General features: G+C 40.9%; 2 protein-coding genes across 3 annotated transcripts in view; both read right to left on the bottom strand.

The window, feature by feature from the left end:
- Nucleotides 1-1375, bottom strand: part of C9 (complement C9) — a 39276-nt gene extending 37901 nt beyond the window's left edge. Inside the window, exon 1 of the mRNA XM_019737288.2 lies at nt 1217-1375. Coding sequence (XP_019592847.2) covers nt 1217-1347 — 131 coding nt within the window. The 5' untranslated portion in view covers nt 1348-1375. The remainder of the gene's footprint in view (nt 1-1216) is intronic.
- A 12486-nt stretch (nt 1376-13861) lies between these two features.
- DAB2 (DAB adaptor protein 2) overlaps nt 13862-21468 on the bottom strand; it is a 48765-nt gene continuing 41158 nt past the window's right edge. For both annotated transcript variants that reach the window (XM_019737282.2, XM_019737284.2), the window contains 4 exons: nt 18475-19107; nt 17808-17917; nt 17152-17222; nt 13862-15620 (listed from right to left, as the gene is read on the bottom strand). In XM_019737282.2, coding sequence (XP_019592841.2) covers nt 17157-17222; nt 17808-17917; nt 18475-19107 — 809 coding nt within the window. In that variant the 3' untranslated portion in view covers nt 13862-15620; nt 17152-17156. The remainder of the gene's footprint in view (nt 15621-17151; nt 17223-17807; nt 17918-18474; nt 19108-21468) is intronic.

Genomic DNA, 21468 nt, shown 5'->3' with positions numbered 1-21468 from the left:
TTCCCAAATCCCTTTTGTACCCCATGCCCGGTAAATGAAAATATTATCTGAATAGAACAGTGTTTCTTAGATAATGTGGGACGAGGATGAGCAGGGATCAAGGGGAGCCTGATGGAGCACTTGACCCCAGCTCGTGCTGTTTTGTGTAGTCCCTCTGTGTGCCCCTCCGGGAAGACGCAGCCCTGTGAGCACACCACGTGCTGAGGGGAGTCCAGACACAAAGGCAGCCTCCACTGCATTTATCAGCAAAGGGCCAGCTGAGAGGCAGGCAAAGATGTGCTTGAGATGGACAGCAGAGTCCAGAACAGAATCCGGTTAAAGCAAGAGTCAAATGATCAAAGGGGAATTGAACGCAGGTCACAGTTATATCTGGGCAGAAGGACCACGTTTAGACAGAAATTTCCCCCCAGCTGTCCTGTCAAAGCCCCAAATATTTCAAAATGTCACCTGATCGGATCATGCTGTCTCGGGTCACACAGATCTGTGTGTTCTCTAGTAATTCTGGGTACAGTGTGGATGTTCAGAATCATCTGGTTGATTTCTTTCCAGGATTGGCTTGGGTGAGTTTCGTGTTTCCAATTAGGATCAGAGCAAAAGGAGAGAATGTGCTTTGTTGGAAGCATGGCTCCAAGGTCTGCACTACAATGATTCTTCTTGAATGGAAGATAGACTGCCCTAAACGCAAAGACAAAATGTGTGCCTCTGTGTGCAACTTGGGATGTAATGTCAAGCAGGAGAAGCAAAAATGATTAACCTTTGCCTGACGTGGGGACACAAGGTGATGTAATCGATAAAGTGTTGGACATTGAGGCCGAATGAGGAAAAGATTAATTTCCTTAGTTTTAAACTTCTCAGACTTAGACACTGATAAACCCAGCTTTGTTATACTCTAGTAAAAACCAGTTTTGTTTCATAATTCTAGGTACTTAAAGACTACCTCAGCCTTAATATTTGAATGCTTTGTTTAAAAGAAATCTCCGGAAACAGATTTCCTTAGAAAACTCTCAAAGACACACCTCTGGCCTTTCCTTACTCTTTTTGCCATTTAAATTTTGAGGCTATGTATTTCAATATGGGATAAATACGCACACACACACACACACACACACACTCTCACACACACACATTTTTTTTTTACCTGCTTTGCTGCTAAGAAGTAGACCCTGAAAAATCAAAGCCCACAGTGAAACTGTAGACAAATAGAAGAGCGACTCACCTGGGAGTGGTCCCAGAGGCCAGGACACTTATTCCTAACATGCATATTGCAAAGATGAACCTCCTGCTGGCAGACATCTGCTCTAGCCAGGCAACTCCAAGTGGAACAGCCAGGCTGGTCTGGTGAGGCATTTATTAGCAAACGGCCAGAGCACCGGAACAAATATTGGGTTTTTTTTTATCAGGATTTTTGTTGAATTGCCTTTCCTGGGTACGAAGTCCAATCAAAGGAAAGACATTTCATAATTGTTGGCCTACTGTTTTCTCATACTCACAAGCATATTTGGACAGTGGTGTCTGTGAATGCTAAATTGGCTACGATTAGTACTAGTGTTGTGTTAAAACAAAAACAAAACAAACAAAAAACCCTCGTGGTTCTCATCTTGGGAGACTCTGGGACAGGAGATGAGGGGAGGGTGTATTTTGGGGAGAAAAGTCTGTGGATGATTTCCATAGAGGCATAAGCTCAAAATGAATCAAAGGCCTGCACTAACAGGAAAGGAGGGCACGGATAGGGATATTCCAATGTGAAAACGGGCTGTGCAGATTATTTCCACACGAGTAAGGCAAAGTGTCAAATGGATTTATGACTTTGCTTTCTTTATAGTCATAGTGGATCATTTTGAAGAATTCAGGTAAACTCCTAAGGCATTGACATTATCCTGTAGGAGGATGGTCTCCTTGTCCTAGAAACACACCTGTCAATGATAGATTCTGAGATGGAACAATTTGCTCCAACCCATCATAAAGGATGCTGCCCCAGCCCCCACTCCCTTACACTTGCATGTTCTCCAGGACTTGTGGAAAGGGTTAAGATGTTTTGGAAGTACCTGAGAATGTGGACAATTTAGCTGCTCTTAAGACACTAGGTGCACAATAGAATGACTTGGGGACCTGTGAAAGAAACATCGATTCCTGCCCAACCCCACTTGATTCTAATAATTAATCTGGGATGGGATCTTGCATCAGTATTTTTTAAAGCTTGACAAGTCATTCAAATATGTGGCTGGCACTAAGATTCAGAATGACCACTTTGAGAAAAAAGACATGAGGTATCATATATCATTGATTTTTTTTTAATGTGCTGACATATGACTTAGAGAGCCTTCATAAATATTAATTAATTATAAATAGGCAATTTTCAAACACTAGCACATAAAAGATCAATCAAATAGGGGTCGGTTGGGGAGATAACAGATATAGAGCTAGTTTTTCCAGTACTGCTTTACCTTTTCCAGTAATGGTCCTACCTACAGTAAAAGTTAGCTACTCTCACCACCCTTATTTGCCCTTTCTCCAGTGTATGCAGAGAGCTTGGGTACATAACAGGATTAATTTCAAGGGATTCCTGAACTTGCTGTGTAAACAATTTATGTGGTCGACATGTAGGCCATACAGAATTGCCAAGTCAAAGATGATTCAAAGATGTGACTACATCAATGAATACATTATAACACTTGTAACTACACTGGTGAATAAATCTATGCCCAAAGGACATTACTTGGGAGTCTTAGTTAATGACCAGTGGGCTGTATCCAGCTACGGTACAAGTCTATCAAGTATAATGGAGCAATGCTGAAGACCTTTACATGGCCTCTCCGGACACTGCCAGGATACCTATTAGAAGGACATGAAAGCAAGCAGGGTAAGATGATGTTTCATGCTAATTAAACTTAATGGTAATTGATTGGATTTTGTGATAATTGATTTGATCATTAGGTGTGACTGGAGATTGAAAAATCACCTCTCTGCTTGGAGACTCACTGGAGGGGAGACAGGGGAGATGGAGGAGAGTGGGGATTTCTTAGCTGACTGAATTGCTCCACAGAAGTTACATTTATTTTCTCCCTGTGGTTCATGATGAGTATAATGCAGCAAAGTAATGGGATCAGTAAAATATAATAATAATATACCATTATACTAATTATATAAGAGTAATTATAAATACAATAATCTACTTTACATTTACTAAAGTAAATGTAAACATCTACTTTACTTTACATTTTCATAGTGCTTTTAACTCTTCTTTGCCCTTAACATCTATCACATATCTGACATGTTTTGAAATGAGGTTTGTGTTCCAGTGTGTATCTAGGGGAAATGAAACATCACGATGCACTAGATTGAAGAAGTGAAAATAACATTTTTTATTTGCAAAACACTTAATGGTTTCCGAAGAATAGAATGCATAAATGTTTTGGTCCCACATCATCTGCTCCAAGTTGTGAATAATTAGACTTTGAACTTGGGGTGTCTGCCTCTACATCTCACGCTCTTTCCCCAGCATCATGAGTTCTGTTGTTATTATTATTATGTCACGTTAAACAACATGGAAGTACAAAATTTCTCACTAAATCCTCTCAACTCCATAAAAGGTCAGCTTTTAGTTTGGACTTACAGATGACGCTCGGAGAAATATAGCCACGGCTACACATGAAGAAGTGGCAGAGGTGGGATTTGTACAAACCATGTCTTTCAACTCTAATTCCAGGGTTTTCCACTATGCTGAGGGGTCTCAAAGTTTTTACCACTGAGGAGCCTTAAAAACATTTTCTTTTAAAATTTCTCCTTGGTTTTAATTTGCTTGGGAATTTTGTGGTATTAAATTTTGTTTATTGTAGACTAATAATCCTTTTGCCCATTTTAAGGCAGAAACATGCACATGTGTACATTAGAATGTGTGACCATCTGGCAGAAACGCTCAGTTTTTACTGAGGTGACACAAATGTTTTGAGCATAATTCCCATTTAACTCTAAAAAAAAATGATAGGAACAGTTTTATGAAAGTTTATTATTAGTAATTTCATGGACTTAGTGTCCAGGGATCTCAAGTTGGTTGAGATCTGTTGAGATCTATCTGATTCCATGTCTGATTCTAACTGTATCCCTAAAATTCCATGGGTCTTACAATGCTATAGTGAAATTGTTGTGCTTTTACTTAGAACCCATGCACTTGCCGGAGATAATTGGAATCAGAGGGAGAATTTAGAGACGACTGTCCATTGCAGGCCCCATGGTTTTAGGTATGTCTTCCTTACTGCTATGTCTCTAACAATGAGGCTTGTGCCTAGCACATGTTAAGCTTCAGTAGATATTGTGAGTTACAGGCATTAATAGATGAATAAATGAATGCAGATGAGGAAAACGATGTCTAACAAGGGAAAGTGACACTTCCAAAGTTACACAGTCAAGGGTAGGAGCAACATCAGATTCCAGCTCTCTTTACTGTTGGATCTGTGTCATTTTTCATTACAGTCCTTTAAAATGAGCACTTTTATAACAAAAAGGGGAAGAAAGAATGTCTCTATCCAGTGGTCTGGAGCTGTGTGTGAAGTTCAGTGGGGGTGAAGTAAGTCTGGCTATTCCTCTATAGTAGGGGTGTCCAAACTGCGGCCTGCGGGCCAACTGTGGCTCGCAGTCCATTGTTAATTTGCCTGCAGCAAATTCCAAAAATATATTTAGTTTACTTAAATAAACCAGGTGAGGCAATACGTACTTCCTCTAGTGAGTGGCTCGGCTGTTTGTATATTTTACCTCATATGGCCCTTGGTGAAAACCATTGAAAAAAGTTTGAATACCCCTGCTCTACAGTAATGAGGATTCCTGTGGCTCAAATCTGTTTACAGTCACATGGAACTACTTAGGGCCCATTAAAGCACTTCATTTTAACAAAAGATCCAACACAATCCCTTACTCTTTTGAAGTTCACAAAGTCTGGCTATGCTACCTCCTACGCTTCTGTTTATCAATACTCTGGACTGCCTACATTCACTGAAGACAATGACACTGCCTTAAGTCTCTCTCTTCCCACTCAAATGCCAGCTTTACTTTAGTTATTTCTATATTCTTACAAGTACTACCCTAACTCACTCTTTCTTAATTTCAGCAGTTCTACCCATATTTACTTTAATTTCATTCAGCCCACTTCCCTACCCAGCTTCATACTCACACCCACAAAATGGCTTTACCTTTGAAAATATCAATATCCTACTGTCTGACCACATTTCCAATTCTTTCAGCTACCTCACTCTCTTACTCACAGCATAGGTGTTCTTTGTCTTCATTGAGACATCCAGCTCTTTGATTTCTTCATTTCCCTTCAAATGAACACCTTCTTGCTGACCTCTCTTTCTTTTATATTATACTATGTCTGAATTCCCTGCCCATTAATGAACTCTCACAAGTGCAACTTCCTCATACCTCTTCCACTCCTTGCACCAACATTTATGAACTCTCATCCTGGGGTCAGTTCTAACAATTCATTTTCCATTTGTCTAAGTCTAGTGGACTCACCCGTCTCTGTTTATCTTTCCATTGGCTTTTCGTCAGACTCTTTCCTCACTTCTCCAAGTGGCTCCTTCACCTCTTATTCCACCAAGAAACTCAGAAAAATCTTTGGTTTCCCATGGGGTCCTTTCATATCAACTTCCCTGCATCTCAATTAAATCTCAGAGGAAGAAGGAGCCTGCTTTTATTTAGGAAAATCTAATACTGTATACTTAGACCTTGGCTTTCCAGGATTCTTTTGTATTAGTTGTTCTTCCTCTTACATCCTCAATTTCTCCATTTTGATTGATTGGTTCTTTCTCATCAGCTTGTAAACATGCTCACATATCTTTTATCTTTAAGGAATCCAATCTTGGTTCTTGTCTTTGTCTTATCGAGGAGTTTGATCCTATTGGCCATTCTTATGCTTTAAAACTCGCTAATCCTTTTGAGTTTTGCGATACAACAGCTAATGTTCTTCTACTCTTTTTTACCAGCTCCTCTCCCTTGCCCATCATACAAATGCTGGTATTCCTCAGAGGTCTGTCCTCTGTCTTCTTCACTTTTCAATCTATAACTCTTTTTCTAGCCATTCTTATGATTAAGCCTACCATTCAGACCCAGGCATCTTAAACAGTACTCTGTTTAAGTTCCTTTACCAGAATCTTCTGGGTTCTTGTATTGAAAGTATAGATATCTAGAAGTGATAATTTTCACAACACGCAAAGCTTATGGTATAACTTTTCAGCTTCCGAATCTTCAAGTACTTCTAAGAAATCTCCAGGTAGACTTAGATTTGTCCATGCTAAGTTGAACTAGCCACGTCTAAAATCAAACACATAATTCATGCCCTCGCTGTCAAAGAAGCTCTTTCTATTATATATTCTTTATTTTTGTTAATGAGTCACCACCTGCTCTGTCTCTCTGGTTTCTATACCTGGAAGTCATCTTTGCTTTTTATTTTATTACTATTTCAACAGTATATAAAGTGTTAAACAAGTTCATAATGGTTACTTCATAGTTATTCCATAGTAACTGGACGATCAGTTGATTTCACTTGGTTGAGGTATACTTGGCTTCTGAAACTTGGGACTCTGACAAAAAGAAACTAGTATTTGAGGAAAAAACTATATACAGATTTACCAGTTAACAACATGTAAACCTAACTAACAGGGGATGACGTTTTGACCATCTTAAACTCTCTCTAATTTTCTCTTTTGAAATTATGTTTTCTTGATACTTTGCAAGTTCAAGGCTGAACCCTGAGGCTTATTGCCCAGGAAAGGAGATGACAGAATATAAAGCAATTGATTGCATGTGAATCTCAAAGCAGTGGGGACAACACAGGTTATTATGCAGAGAATGTGAAAAGATTGCCTCTCAGGCTCAGAGAAATTGTGAGAGAGAGATGAATGTGGGAGAAGAAGGCTGGGAGATGTGTGTTCTGAGTAGCTCTTTCAGGCCAAATTCCAGAGTGGGTTTAGCATGATACACAGGTTGAAGTCAAAGATAGATGTCTCTGTCCTTACCATCTAGCACACTGGAAGAACAATCTTCAGACTTTCCCAGTATGGGGAAGCCAAATGAGAAAAAGTGGTTGTATCATGTGATCGGGCAGAGAGGGAGGGACTGAATTTGGCTTCCTATGTTTCTTTGGCAATCATGTGCTACAGAGGTTATCAAGAAGTTCCCTTCTGACCTGAGGAGAGAGAGGGAGGGTAGCCGACAGGCTTGCTGGGAGGTTTGCTACATCAAGGACAATGTGGGCCTTATGCTGAGGGCAGGGATGGAAAGGCACTTACAGTCAGACCTCAGGAGTCCAGTGTTAATGAGGGCCGAAGAGGGAGTCCAGGTAGCAGGGGGAACCACCAGGCCCTGTAGGCCCCCAACTGCATGGAGAGAAATAAAGCCTACATTCTTTAGTCAAAAGCTTTAGCTACAGATACCAACAAGGTAGTGACCAAGTTAGATGTTGTAAAGCCTGGAAGAACCAGAGTACAGCATAAGGCCCTATCTGAGGATCTGAGCCCTTCTCAACAACTGCTTCCATACCTGCACCCTCATAATGCTAAATATTATTATGGAGAAGAGCAGGAAGAAGGAAAGAAATTTGGAACACTGGGCACATATCCAGAAGAGGTAGGATTACTTACAGAGGGAGCGATAATGACTGAGATAATTGAGGTTACAGGACCTGCACCAACACCAAATGCTGCACCCACACCCAACAGAGTAAAGGCCTGTGAGGAAGATAAGACTGGGGAAAGAGAGAGACGGGGGGGGGGGGGGGGGCGAAGGAGGGGGGATGGAGGGAGGGAGGAAGGAAGAAAGGAAGGAAGGGACAAAGGGGTTTAAGAAGTACATTTCTGCTAATGAACCAGACATGTTCTGCTAATCCTTCTTCTCCAGGGATAGGGCTGGTTAATAATTATAGATAAGTTACAGGAACATAATCCTGTTTCTGGTCCAGTATCATTTCCTTCATTCCCCTCTCCCCGAGCTTTTTGCTGATTTCTGTTTTTTTCCTGTCTTGGGGTTTTGTATGTATAGTGGGTGGGCTGCCAGGTGTCTCTCTGCTCTGTGTTCACCTGTTCAGTTTTTAATCTCTGTAGTTCAAAGGTTTGTGTTTGTCCAATTAAAAGATGAAGAAAGTGGGGGTTCCAGTCAAGATGGCGCAGTAGGTAAATACTGTGCTTACCTTCTTTTCTGACCATATCAAAATTACAAATAAACTACAGAATAACCATCATTGAGAATCACCTAAAATCTTGCTGAACCAAAGCCCTACAACTAAGAACTTGTAGAAGAAGCCACCTCGAGACTGGTAGGAGGGGCAGAGATGTGGAAAGGACTGGTCCCACACTTACATGTGACCATTAAAAATTGGGAGGGATATCACGGATGTGGAGGTCACCCCCACCCCTCCACCCCCAGCAGAGTGAGCATCTAAGTCACCAGACCTCCACCCAGCTTAGGAGGTCACACCCTCCCATGGAGGAGCATGTACCACTTTTTCCCTGCCAAATCAATATGTAATTCCCTCATCCTACCAGCAAACTGTTATATAAGTCTTCGGGACAAGGGGTCTAGAGCTCTCTCTCTCCCCACCTCCCACCTCGGCTAGGTCTCTTACCTTCCCTGAGAAAGTATTACTAATAAACCCTGCTTGCATACTAATTAGCTTGCTGGCTTTTGATTCTTCACTGCGTCGGCAAGAAGAACCGATACTTCTATAACAGTTTCTGGTTGTGAAAACCAGCGGAGATTGTGACTGAGTGAGATGGGAGGTGGCTGCTCTCCCAGTTGCTATCTTTAAGGGCCCACATACAGACGTACTCACCGTTGGAATCACTGGCTCTGAGCTCCAGCACTGGGGCAGCAGCTGGAGAGGTGGTAGGAACATACGGTGGGGAACTGAGTTGTCGGCTTTAGGATGGGAGCTGGAGGGGCAGCTTTCTCCTGGACAGAGGAGCTGGTGGAAGCCATTGTTTCTTTGTTGAGCCCTCCCCCTTCCTTGCATGCAGACACAGGTGGTCGCAATATCTGAGTCTCCATCAAGCTGGCTAACGCCATTCATTTGCCACACCCGGGTGATTCGACACCCCGCCCTCCCCAACTTTCAGGCACACCTAAGCCACTTCCAGTGGCTTTTTTGTACAAGCTCCCTGCCTTGGCTCAGGCTGCAGACTTTCCTAGGGTCTCTCAAAGGTTTGCAGAACCCAGACAAGCAGCATGTGGCTTGAGCATGTCCTGTACCTCCGGCTGAGCAGCCCTAAGCCTGCCACTAGTGGCAGCTGGCCTTGGTTCACAATTTGGCCTCTTGAGGGACTTCCAAGCTCAGCACGGGTGACTTCTCTGGGCTGTCACTTAGTCATAGACATAATATATTTACCTTTTTCTTTGACTTACTGAAGTCCCACATATCATGGGTCCGCCTGAATTCCCTGATCATGGGGCAACATAAACACCATGTGCAAATGAGGTGGCATGGAAAGAGACACCAATGCGTGTTTCCTCTGCTTGTGTGCATGCCTCATGTTCCCATCAGACTTTGCTTTCAAAGCAGAAGTTCAAACATAAAATTAAGAATTTCGAGATGGCAACAGTAGAGCATTAAACCAAGAATGGGACTCTGAGTGCTGAGCCCTGTGCATTGTGCAGGTTTCACACCCATGAAGACAGCCCTGGCCAGAGGGCCTTGGAAATGGGTGATGGGTTAGTCAGTGTGACTCCCACATGCCCAGGTGATAGTTTCACCCAAAGTTGGCTGGCTATCAAATGCAGACCACAGTCTTTGACTCCATAGCACTCTCAGGGCAGAAGAGAAGCACAGATATGGAGAACACAGACAGCAAAGCCCATGGTGAGGTACCATGACTAGAAAGTGGAAACTAACGAGCACAGAGGACTGGTTGCTGGGTGGTTGTATCATGAGGATTACTGGAGACAATATAAATCAGATGGAGGCAGGGAACTAAAAGCCACTGAATAGTAGGCTTTAATGTTGACAAAACCTCATTTGAACTCAAAGGGATGTGCCATTTCAGGACGGATATTGAAAGGACTGTAAAAACTTGAGATCTTGCTCCCTAAGGTGCTTTGTAATTCTCCACTTTACTTCATGGCAAGCACAACACTGCCAGATTTGAAAAACAATAGTGGATTCAGGGATGGTTCACAGAAGTCATTGAATAATAACAACAAATACCTACCCAGCATTTACCACTTACAAATACTATCCTGAATATGTTACAATGAACAATTTAATTCTCATATCAACTCTATGAGGTGGGCTGTGTCTACCACCACCATTTTATAGAAGAGCACACAGAGGCACAAAAAACGTAAGAATCGCCCCAAGTCATATAGCTACTAAGTGGCTAAAGCAAAATCCCAACCCAGGCTCCAGTGTCCTTGCACTTAACCTCAAATTAACCACTTATCCACTCTATTGCGTCCAAAAACTGGTACCATGTCCATTATGGTGATATATCCTCCATTCATCAAGATTTTATTCTCTTCAAGCACTTTTCTTACATTTCCTGTAATCAATATGCTCGTCACAAAAATGAATGAAAAACATGTTTACATTCATTTTTAATTAGGCATTGTAACCTCACAGTTAGTCCATCCTAATTCAGGTTTTGCCCATTAGTATGTTTTAGTGTTTTTAATGCAAGCCTCAGAATGCTCACAATGAAAGATTGGTTGTGAGTAATATTCTCCCAGTTTCTTCTACATTATAAACAGCAACCCATCCGACATTTGCTTACAGTCAGGTTAGACGTGTGTTCTACAGTCAATGAGAAAGGCTGTCCATACAAGCCCATTTTGTAACAGGAATATTGTTCTATAGTTTCATCAAAATCTGACAGCCAATGGTATGATGCTCTTAATGAACTTGATCAAAACTATGTATCGATGACGCACAGTTTATTTTACCCAGGGTTTTTAACTTTTCTCCTCCTCAGTTCTTCAGGGTTTAAAACACTGTTCAGTGGTGGTGGCTTTCTTCATCTTTTATTTTTTTAATAGTTTTCATTAAAATATAGCTAACATTCAATATTACATTAGTTTCAGGTGTACATCATAGTTATTCAACGGTACCCACCTAGCATTATACAGAGTTATTACCACCTTATTGATTATAGCCAAGAAGTTACAAAAGTTGGAGTGAAAAGCTAGGAAAGAGTCTGTGTCCTTGAGGGCCTTGTTGGGCTGGTGAGCCAACACCAACAGCCATGAATCTGGGTTTATTTTATGTGAGAAAAATACCCCCCCTACTGATTTTAATCACTGTGAGGCTTTCCATTACTGTAGTTCATGTGTTACTAATGGACACGTGGGCTATGAATCGCCAGCCTGTGCCCAGGGTCCTTCATCCAAAGAAAACAACTCCTCCTGCCTCTAGTCCCATCATTTCCATCATCAAGGCTCTAAACCAGGCTCTCAGTGAGGGAGGCAGGGAGGCAAATGGCCAACCCTTCCATTCTCCTCCTCCTTCCTCTTCATTAGCTCCTATATTCCAACACTCCTCTGTGTCCCCAAACAAAAGGTTCTGTGATCAATTGGTGTAAGTAGGAACTGGGTGGAGGCAGCTTCAGACACAGCCCAGAAACACCCACAACTCAGCCTCAGCCCTGCCAGGTCACCATGTAACTTAGAGAATGGCAATACTTCCCCTTTCTTATAATTAAGGTAAGGTCATAGTGACTGAAATGAGAGATGAAATGAAAAGATTGACAGAAAACTTCATGACTAACATCATGATAAAAACATGTCATGAAAACTTTCAGTCAGGGTGTTTTTGTTTTTTTTTTCCTCCTCCTCAACAACCACTTCATCTTTCATCTCCACAGAAACCTGGTTTCTTTGCCAGGTTTGTCCTATAATGTCCTCTCCCTGGAGACAGGCACTCATATGATTTCGGCACACTGTAGAGGTTTAGTAATTAAGCATACGATTCCTGAGAGGCAAGGGCAAATGAGCAGCTCGGTCCCTCACTGGGTGAGATGACACACGGCTGGCCCTTGTCCATCAGCATTGCTGTAATTAGGACATGTTAACAGGGCTGCTGCTGGTACACAGACTTGTGTGTGTCCATGTTTGGCATACCAACTTAGGACACGAGTCTTAGCTATTTTTAATAGAAGGGAGTTAGTTAAAACATTTCCCAGCAGGAATTAGGCATTTTATTATTTAGCAATCCTCTTCAATGATAGCTTAAATATTTGCCAGGGACTTTTGGGGAGCTGCTATCTTTCAGTATTGAGAACCTGTTCCGGGAATATGGGTCAGTGTCCTCACGTCAGCTTATTGCAGGGTCAAACTCCTGAGTTAGCTATGTCCTCCAATCTTTTCCCTCCCTGCTTTTAGCACAGGAAAGACACCGAATTGTTCTGTGTTTGGCTCTCTCTAGACACCACAGTCAACACTTTGATGAAGGAGTTTGAAATCACTGACTGAAGAGATCTCCCTACTACAATGGACAGTTTTACAATAAAATACCATGGAAACCACTCACTTAAGAATTGGAGCAGATTGCAGCCATTTTAAAGCACGACTGCCATTCTCGGATAAGATGGAACAGAAAACGTTCCCACCTCACAGGGTAACGGTATCAATAGAATGAAGTTATGTGTATAAATGGTAAAGCACTTTCCAAATGCAAAATTATCTTGAGAAAATCAATACTTTCTCTCTGTAATTGCCTTTATATGAGAAATCTGGGGGGCATGCTGGCTGTTAAGATTCAGCTTTTAGTTTAGATCTGATACCTAAATGAAACCCTCTTCCACGTAGAGTAGGGTTATCATAAAAGCTGAATTTCTGGCATACAGGTGTGTGTAGCACCTGTTACTCAAGAGACGATGAACAAGAGGTCTGTTTCCACTTTGCTGGGACTCTTCAGGAAGCACTTTCCTCTGCTTGGTCAACAGTAGTTCCCACTGCGCTGAAGTGATGTCCTCCCCTTGTACACATGGGCAAGGGGTAACCTCTGGCAAGATCTTACAGATTAGCCACATGGAAACAGCACATAGACTCAGTGGGTTAGACACAATGCAGAGCATCTGGATAAGCTAGATAATTTGTGCAACATGTTCTTAGCAGCAGCCTTCTCCATCTGTGGCTTTCTGGAAGCTGCTTTTGTGTGGAGTCTGTTTCTCTATATTCTACTCATTGTTGTCAGAAAGAAAATAATGTTTCAGTTAAAGGGAAAAGTAAGGCAGTAATACCAAACATCCCATAATAGTAAATGACATTCCCCACACCTCAAGTTTGTGTTATTCCTAGAGAAGTCAAGTATAACACCAAGACTTCTATACCCAAACAAGGCCCACCTTGGGGTCATCTTCTTTACAGATCTCAGTCTTCTTGAAAAGAATGAGAGCCTTTTATATTAGGGAGGAGTGTTTAAGGATATCATAGTGCTAAAGATGTCTGATCATCGGCCTGCCAACCTCATGCAGAAGCTTTCCTGAATGTCTTGCACCAGCCTGTACCAGTCCACAGTTGTGTGTTAGTGAGGTCAAACAAGAACAAGAGGAGGCAAAGGGTAAAAGGTGTGAGTCAAGAGTTCACTATTGAGTGTTTTTTGTACTTGACGTCAGTTGAGGTTATTCTGGTACAGGTCTTATCCACTGGACCTCCATTAAACCCCCAGGAAGGGAGTACACGTAGGTCTGAGAGAAGAGAACAAGACATTGAAAAATGTCAGACAATAATTTACTCGTGCTCCTATTTCATCTTTGTGACAATCCAGAGTGTATGATAACTAACATTTACTCACCTTAGACAGGTATATTTTATACTTTGACCCTAATACATCCACAAAAAGCAGGGGTCCAATATTAGAATAAACTGATCGTTACACATGAGATTCTGCCATTCCAGTTTATTGAAATGAGTAAATTTATAGCTTTATTTGCATACAGAAAAGTGCACAAGAAAACAAGTATGTATAAAACAATTGTGTGGCTGATCATCACTTTCAAAAATGTTTCTAGTTTCAAAAGTTCAACTACCTAAAAATAATTGCCTCCAGTTTAGCACATTTAGGTATTTGGACATATAAAATAGAAATTCAAGTCTGTGTTTATAATGACTGAGTAGGAAGCCAGATGGAAAATTATGCCAAACATGATCAGCTATTACCATTAAATATAAAACCACAGGACTTTAGCTTGGACTACTTGGGGCTAATCAATCGAGGTTCATGAGGCCACCATCTTATTTAGATCCTGAGCAGTCATCTTCATCCTCTACCTAAAGGTTACATTATATGTGGTTGATTAACACCCACAAGAACCTGAGCATTAGGGGGTCAAGAGACAACATTGAAAACCCAACATAAACAAACAAAACTCATTTTGGCAAGAACAAATCCTTCAGAACTGTGCTAACAATAGGACTAAAAATAAACTGGGAAAGTTTCCAAGGTTATGAGGAAAAAAATCATTGCAGACATTAGATTTTTCAATGATAAGAGCAAATAATTGTTCTACAGTTTCTTTCCGTTTTTCTTTCCTATTTATCTTCCTACTAACTATGAGATTGTGGCTTCAAGAAAGTTTTCCAGTTACTTGATAAAGGTCTAGCATGACCCCAAATAAGCACCTAATGTATTTGGCACAATCACATTTAACTTTGTAATGTGTTGCTCCTCAGAATACAGTCTGAGTTGAGTTCACTGCTGAGTTGAATTCAGTTTTTCTTCAACATTAACTGCTCTTCTGGAACTTCAGGAGGATGGCCTCCTATTCCACAGAAAGGATAAAGGTTGTGCCCATTTACATTTCTGGTTACTGGGATTAATGATTACTGAAAAGATGAGAGGGTTCAGATCTGTGAATCATTAGATATTTTGCCCCATAAAACTTTGTTCCTTGTGAAAGGGAGGTGATATATGAACCTGGGAGTAAAACTGACTGAAAAGAGAATCAGAGGGAAAAGGAGAGGAGAGACAAATAATGCTTTTCCCTCATTTGCACTGGCTAGCAGGAGATTGGAAAAAGGACAATCTCACTCTTGAGAGAAATACGATCTTCAGAAAGAAGAGAAGTTATACTTTTAAAAAGGTTCTTAGGTGTGTCAGATTCCAAAATGCCTAAGGAGAAGTTGGACTCACTTCAATTTTACTTTAAAAATTCTCTGTAAGTGATGGTCTAACGCAAGATTTAAGAAGGTGCCTTGTTCTACTACAATTTTTGGATTTTCTGCTCTAAAATAGAACCCTCAAACAACCTTGAACAGTAAGGACTTTGAAATTTATTCAAAACAGTATGATCTAAGGGTTGTGGTGGCTGTGTCTTCCAAACAGAGGGAATATGGTAGAATGTTCTAGAAGGTTCTAGGAGCACAACAGGCAAGGGTTCAAGTAGGGAAACTACTTCATTTACATTTAAGCTAGAGAGTTTAGGTTCTTAATTTATTTAAAGCCATAGATTCAGTTTAGCTTTAACCTAAACATAAATTGAAAGGCATTTTACAAGTGGGAAAGGCAACAAGAGATAAGGCAACAGATAATATGTCAAAGCTGGAACAAGGGCAGAGATCAGGACTTGTCTGGCTATTAGCTTTGTCCTTGACTACTAAGGCCAACCTTTTTTGTTCCTCTGGATAGTCCGTATGCCAAGTACCTAGACAAGCACGAAGAAGAAAAAACCTGTGGTTAGAAATTTTGGGTTGAATATCAATGTATTAAATATCAAGTCATTATTGAAATATCAGTAATAGTATCTCCTTAGGCTGATGCAAGAGGATTAAATAAGAGAATAAGTGTAGAACCTGTGATAAAGTGATTAACACAAGTGATCAATAATGTTAGGCTATTTTCTACCATAATAGTTCTCTTCATAGTCTGTAAGTTTAGCAGGTTGATCAAAGTTATCCTTCCTTCATGACCTAGAGAAGAAAAGGCCTCTAAAGAGAGCTCTGGTCAGTTCAATTTAGTGCAAAGCTCTGGTCAGTTCTACTTAGTGCAAAGAATCCTCCCAGACTTCTAGTGTAGTTTATTCCTTTCTATTTGTTCAATGCTTCCCCTGGAGAGGAGGGTGAGAATGAGTCTCTGCTAAGACGTCTAGCCCTTCAATATATTACACTGCTTTATTAGCATTAGAAATCACCGGTATGCTTGTTAAAAATCAAGCTATTTTCCTCAGTACTGGAGGGGGATATTTCAGGGCTAGGGTTCAGTTCTCTGAAGCAGATTTTGTGGAAAAGCACTTTAAGAAACACTGTAACTGTAGAAATGGACTGAGAGGGAAGGATCCAAATTAAAAATAAACTCAATGTTATCGCTGATGTCAGATTGAAGACATTTATCTATTTAAAACAAATAAATATTGGATGAAGACGTAGGATAGTAGTCCACTTGAATGGGACAAGACTGAAATAATGGATTTGGGTTCTTTTCACTCTTTCTCTTGTTCTCCCCTTCCAGCTATACCCTACTTCTTCTAAAATGCAGACTAACCTCAATCTTTTAAGATCACACAAAGTTGCCTGCATTCACTGTTGAGAAAGAAAGGGTCAGGCTGAGCCTGCCCGGTCTCAATCTCAAGGGGTTACAGCTAGTAACTTACCTAGGATAAAATCCACTTGTGAGAAGAATCAACCTGTGGACCCATCTGCACTTACACTGCCTTTGACGGAGATATTGGCAGCTGTCATCACTTTTGATTTAATACCATCAGACTATTTCAGACTAACTTTGAAGGCCCTCCCAAAGAAATAAACACTGATTTGGGAGGCAGGAGTATTGTGATCATTGTCTGTTTAGCTGAACTGTTTGGTGGCTTCAGAAGGTTTTCAGATAGGAAACCAAATAATTGCTAGGATGCTTTGCACTCACTTAAATATGAAGGTAAAAAAAAAGTAGAAAGCTGTTATGTGCTATATTGTGTTTTCCATACAGAACTGAAATATTAAAAACACGGGATATGATATAAATCCATATACCTATGCGTCCATTTCTGTTTTTGATATGTATAAGAATTCTATTCTTAAATGCTCAGCCTCATCATCAAATTGCTAAGTATAGATTTTCATGTCTACTACTTCTAAATTACAAAGTTTAACCTCTTCCCAGTTCTAAAATTAAAATTTTACCCTCACCCCCTGTGCCACCCTTTCTCGTCACACCTAAGCTTAATAGGATCTGCTACTTACAGAAGTTAGGCAAAAGGACTTCCAAAAGGATCTCTATATACATCGGGGGGTGCAGGTTGAGGAGAAGCCATCTATGGAGATAAAACCAACCAGTCCATAAGTATAATTACAGTTATAGGAAAAAAAACCTATAATTAAGCCTTCTTAGATTCCTTTAAAAATCACTTACGTCACAGACAGGTCTACAATGATTTGTGTTCGCCTGCTTGCAACTGTTGATGTATACTTATTATTTACATCAAAACCAAGGTCCAGGTAAATTACGTTTGCCTCCCCAAAATAGGAAGTATTATTCATATGAGCTGCTAAAGAAGTACGGGTGGGAAATCAGGAACTTAAATCTTTGAACGTTTTTTTAAGATGGTATTTCAGCTTAATTTTCTCTCCAAATGATATCATGAGTCAGGTTAAATGAGATACAAAGGACTTTTTCTATGATATTCATTTCTCAAGTTCAGGGTAGTAATCTCTGCAAAAATAATCTTTCCTCAGTTTGAGTTAATGTTCTCGCTGTGATGGTTCTCAGTGATAAATCTTATTCAGGTGTCCTTTAGGGTCAAAGAATTATCATACATACAAGCAAGGGTAATTCAGGAGGTAGTTATCTCTATGTGGCATATACTTTGGAGCAACAGCTTTCAGCAGTTGATACTTACAGAGGCTTGTGATGAGCTGAAAGAATTTTTAGAGAAAGGATTCTCAAATGCATTGTCAGAAGATTTGGTAACTGGTAGGGCACCTTGTCTGGGAGCTGGCTTTGGTGGTTCTAGAAGGTGAAAAACCCGAGTAATCAGTAGACAAGCTTTCCCCAAATATAGGCAGAAGTCCCCCAGTGAGGCTTATCTTAGACTGTAAGTTCCATACTTTTGAAATTTATATCAGTGGAATAAAAATCACCACTGAATACTAGGATTCCCAATTATTACAGGCAAATTCATCCCTTCTCAGAAGAGGCAAGCTATGTATATTTACCTAAAGTGGAAGAGATTCAGAATTCCCTTACTCCAGGCCATGGAGTGTGGTTGAGGCTTTACTACACGGCCCTCCAGGGGCCATGACCCATTAAATTTCAACAGCTCTTGGCAGCCCTTTTAAGAACTGTCACAAGAGGGCAGCATTGGGCCAGCCCATAGAAACAGCTAACTAAGAAATAGCTCCTTAAGGTAAATGGTTTTGTTTCCATAACCACCGATTACCAAAAAAAAAAAAAAAAAAAAGGAAAAAGCAAGAGTAAGGCTATTGGTGGGTGGGACAGGGTTCTTCTGAGGGACTCTGTAGGCCCCTATGATAGTGGAAATACTTGTTAGTATAGTAGACACTTACCATTGATCTTCTTCAATAGCTGATTAGCATCAAAATCATCATGGTCTGCATTCTCTTGAGGAATACCAACTTTGTTGTTGAAATAACTGGAGAAGGCACTTGAAGTCCCAGAGGAAGTCTGGTCTCCTTTCCTTGCGGGCACAACAGGTGGCTGCCGCAGTTGTAAGTCCTTAAACATTTCTTTCACTTCCTTGACTTCTTTATCCCCAAGTGGGTCCAAGGCAACGAAGGCATCAGTGGAGATGTCCTTTGGAGGGCCAGTTCTGGGAGGTGGTTGAGGAGGAGTGACCAGGAGAGAGGAGAGCATAGAAGGGGGCTGGGCAGACACAGCAGGAGCTGGAAAAATATTGCTCTGAAAAGGATTCCCTAAAGGGCTTGTTGATGACCAAGAATTGGGTGCCACAGATGCTGAGGGGCCCCAAACAACAGGGGCTGGAGGGGAAGTTGAGGTTGCAAAGGATGAAGGCTGGTTCCAACCTGGAACAGCTGGGCTTGTGGCAAAAACGATTGGTTGACTGAATGCTGAAGGCTGACCACCCATCATGGCTCCTGGGACCATTGAAGTGGACTGATTGAACACTAAAGATGTTGGGTTCCATGGTCCTGCCTGAGGGGGTGTAATTGGTACACCACCTGAAGGAAGCGGGAGAAAGGACTTGTCAGGAGAGAAGCTTGAAGAGGATTCTTGATTTCAAATGCAGATTACATTTTGAAGCCCTTTCTATCACAGCTTTTCCTCATTAGAAAGGTAATACAGTCCATAAGTACCTAGTCATGAAAAAATGAGCCATTATCCTACATACACTGGTGTATTTCAGATAGCCAGAACAGAGCCTTCACGAGCATGACTTATTTGTTGAGTGAATACATTCACATATACATTCACATATACAAACCATGCTGATTATTAAGTCGTTAATTAAGATAATCCATGGGGTCCTCTGCTTCATTGATTCAAGCTTTTCATTTGGCAGCTGGCTCCTGTCTGGATCTTATGGAAACCAGCTATCACGCATGTGCCTTAGGCCTCAACATGCTTGCATCCTGAAGAAACCATTTCAAAGTTCCCTTCCTTTCAAATGCTGCCAAGGCTGTCACAGCGATATAAAAGGACGAAAAAATTTGGTTGATGCCAAGATAGTTTTAGAATTTTATATGTAAAAATGGAGGATAGATTGGTTATCCTGGGAGAGCTGTTTCAAATAAAAGTGCTTCCTGCCATGTGTCACTCACTAAACTTTGCCAGAAGTTAGAACAGAGTCTTCAAAAGAGGAAGGGAGAGAGAGAAGACACCGTGAGGCAAACAAAACAAAAAAACAAAACAGAAAACCTTCCCAGGTAACTAACGGCTTGTGTCTGGGTATCTGATCTCTGCGGGGGAATGCCTCCGTCTCCTGCTTCCTTTCCTAGTTGATTAGGAATTAGTGAGACCACTAAAATCCAGGTTTCTCCAATGTTTGCCCCCCTCTTCTTGAGACGCTCATTCTCTACATCTTGTTCTAATACATGGGCACTTTCTCTCCTGCCTCTTCCCAAGTGTATTAATGGCCCAGTTAAACTGTCATCACTAGCAGAAAACCGAAATTCAACCTCATACCTATTCAAGAATGATTTCTGCTCTCAAAACCTACCTGCTTTGAGCTTTGAAGCAGAGCAGTCTTTCATTATGAACATTTTTTAACCCAAGTAAGGCCTTCAAACTTGGAATGTTTTTGTTTCCAGAGTGAGAAATATTTTGAAAATGGTATTCAGGGGCTGGTGTAGTAAGATATTCTATCTTGAATTTTCTTAGTATTGAAGATGGGTATTACCTGATTCAACTCTATCATTATGAATGCTGCCCCATTTGGCCGCGGATGCATATGGTGGGTTCACGAAGGGCAGCAGGTTCCAGAAAAGGTCACCTTAGTAAATTAGCATACTTAATTTTGAGTTGAGGGAACTGGGTACAAGAATATGAGTTACTGAAATTGGGAAAGTCAGTGTGACAGTAGACACTAAAACACAGGAGTCTGGGCTCTGAAACCTGCACCCTATCCTTCCGTTCTGCCTCCTTGGTATCAAGGGGCAGGACTATTTTTTTTAAATGGAATATTAATTCAAATGTTTATTTTACAGATTCAGAGATTAGACTTCATTTACACTAAAGCATATACATATTCCTTTCACAATGAATCGAAGGGAAGTTCTCTTAGGTTCTACAATATAGGCTTCTAAAACGGAGTTGAGTTTGAATAAAGTAATTGCTAGCATTTTAACACAAATTTATTTAAATTTTATTATCGGAATTCAGAGTAACTCACTCATAATTTACACCAAATTGGATGTGCAAATTGGGTATAATTTTATCATCTTTCACATTCGACAACTTGCCTTCCCTTAGGAAAATGTGTGGCTTTAGTCAGAGATGGTATTAGTGGGAGTGGTTGTACAAGAAAAACGTATTTGCCAGGAATTAAAGGCTTTGCTAGTATAAACTTATGCCAGCCTTCATTCCCATCTACCAGGTTCCATGCATTGCGTTTCCAAGATATTTAAGGCCCCTATGGAGAGAATAGAGGCATGAGGTAAGAAAAAAGTATGTGGGTAAAAAGTTAATTTTATTACCTTCTGATGCTAGATTAAAACACAGGGTAGCTAGTCAAAGCCGAAGGCTCAGCTTCCTACAATACCCTCTCCCCACCCCCAGTTCTCCAGAGGAGACAGTTCCCCAGCTGGGTCCAGCGGAAGCCAGACCTACAACCTTCCAGGGTTTGGCTGAGGATCCTAGCTAGTATAGACAGGGGCTATACTGTAGAGCTCAGTTTGAGTCCCATGTCCAAACTTGGAAGAATCATCAGTATTCTGCAGTTGTATACCCCAAGGCCTCAACAGGGGCACCTAGCCAAAAGCTTCACTTCGTCTGAATAAATTAACAATTATAGGGTCCAGCTGTATTTTCAGGCTGACTTGTTAAATATTGGCTGTAAAAATTCTTCAGGGCGTGATATTAGA

This window comes from Rhinolophus sinicus, linkage group LG03, assembly GCF_036562045.2.
Source record: "Rhinolophus sinicus isolate RSC01 linkage group LG03, ASM3656204v1, whole genome shotgun sequence".
NCBI classification, from domain to species: domain Eukaryota; kingdom Metazoa; phylum Chordata; class Mammalia; order Chiroptera; family Rhinolophidae; genus Rhinolophus; species Rhinolophus sinicus.
Note: the sequence above shows the minus strand (reverse complement) of the source record. Positions and strands in the feature narration are given on the sequence as shown.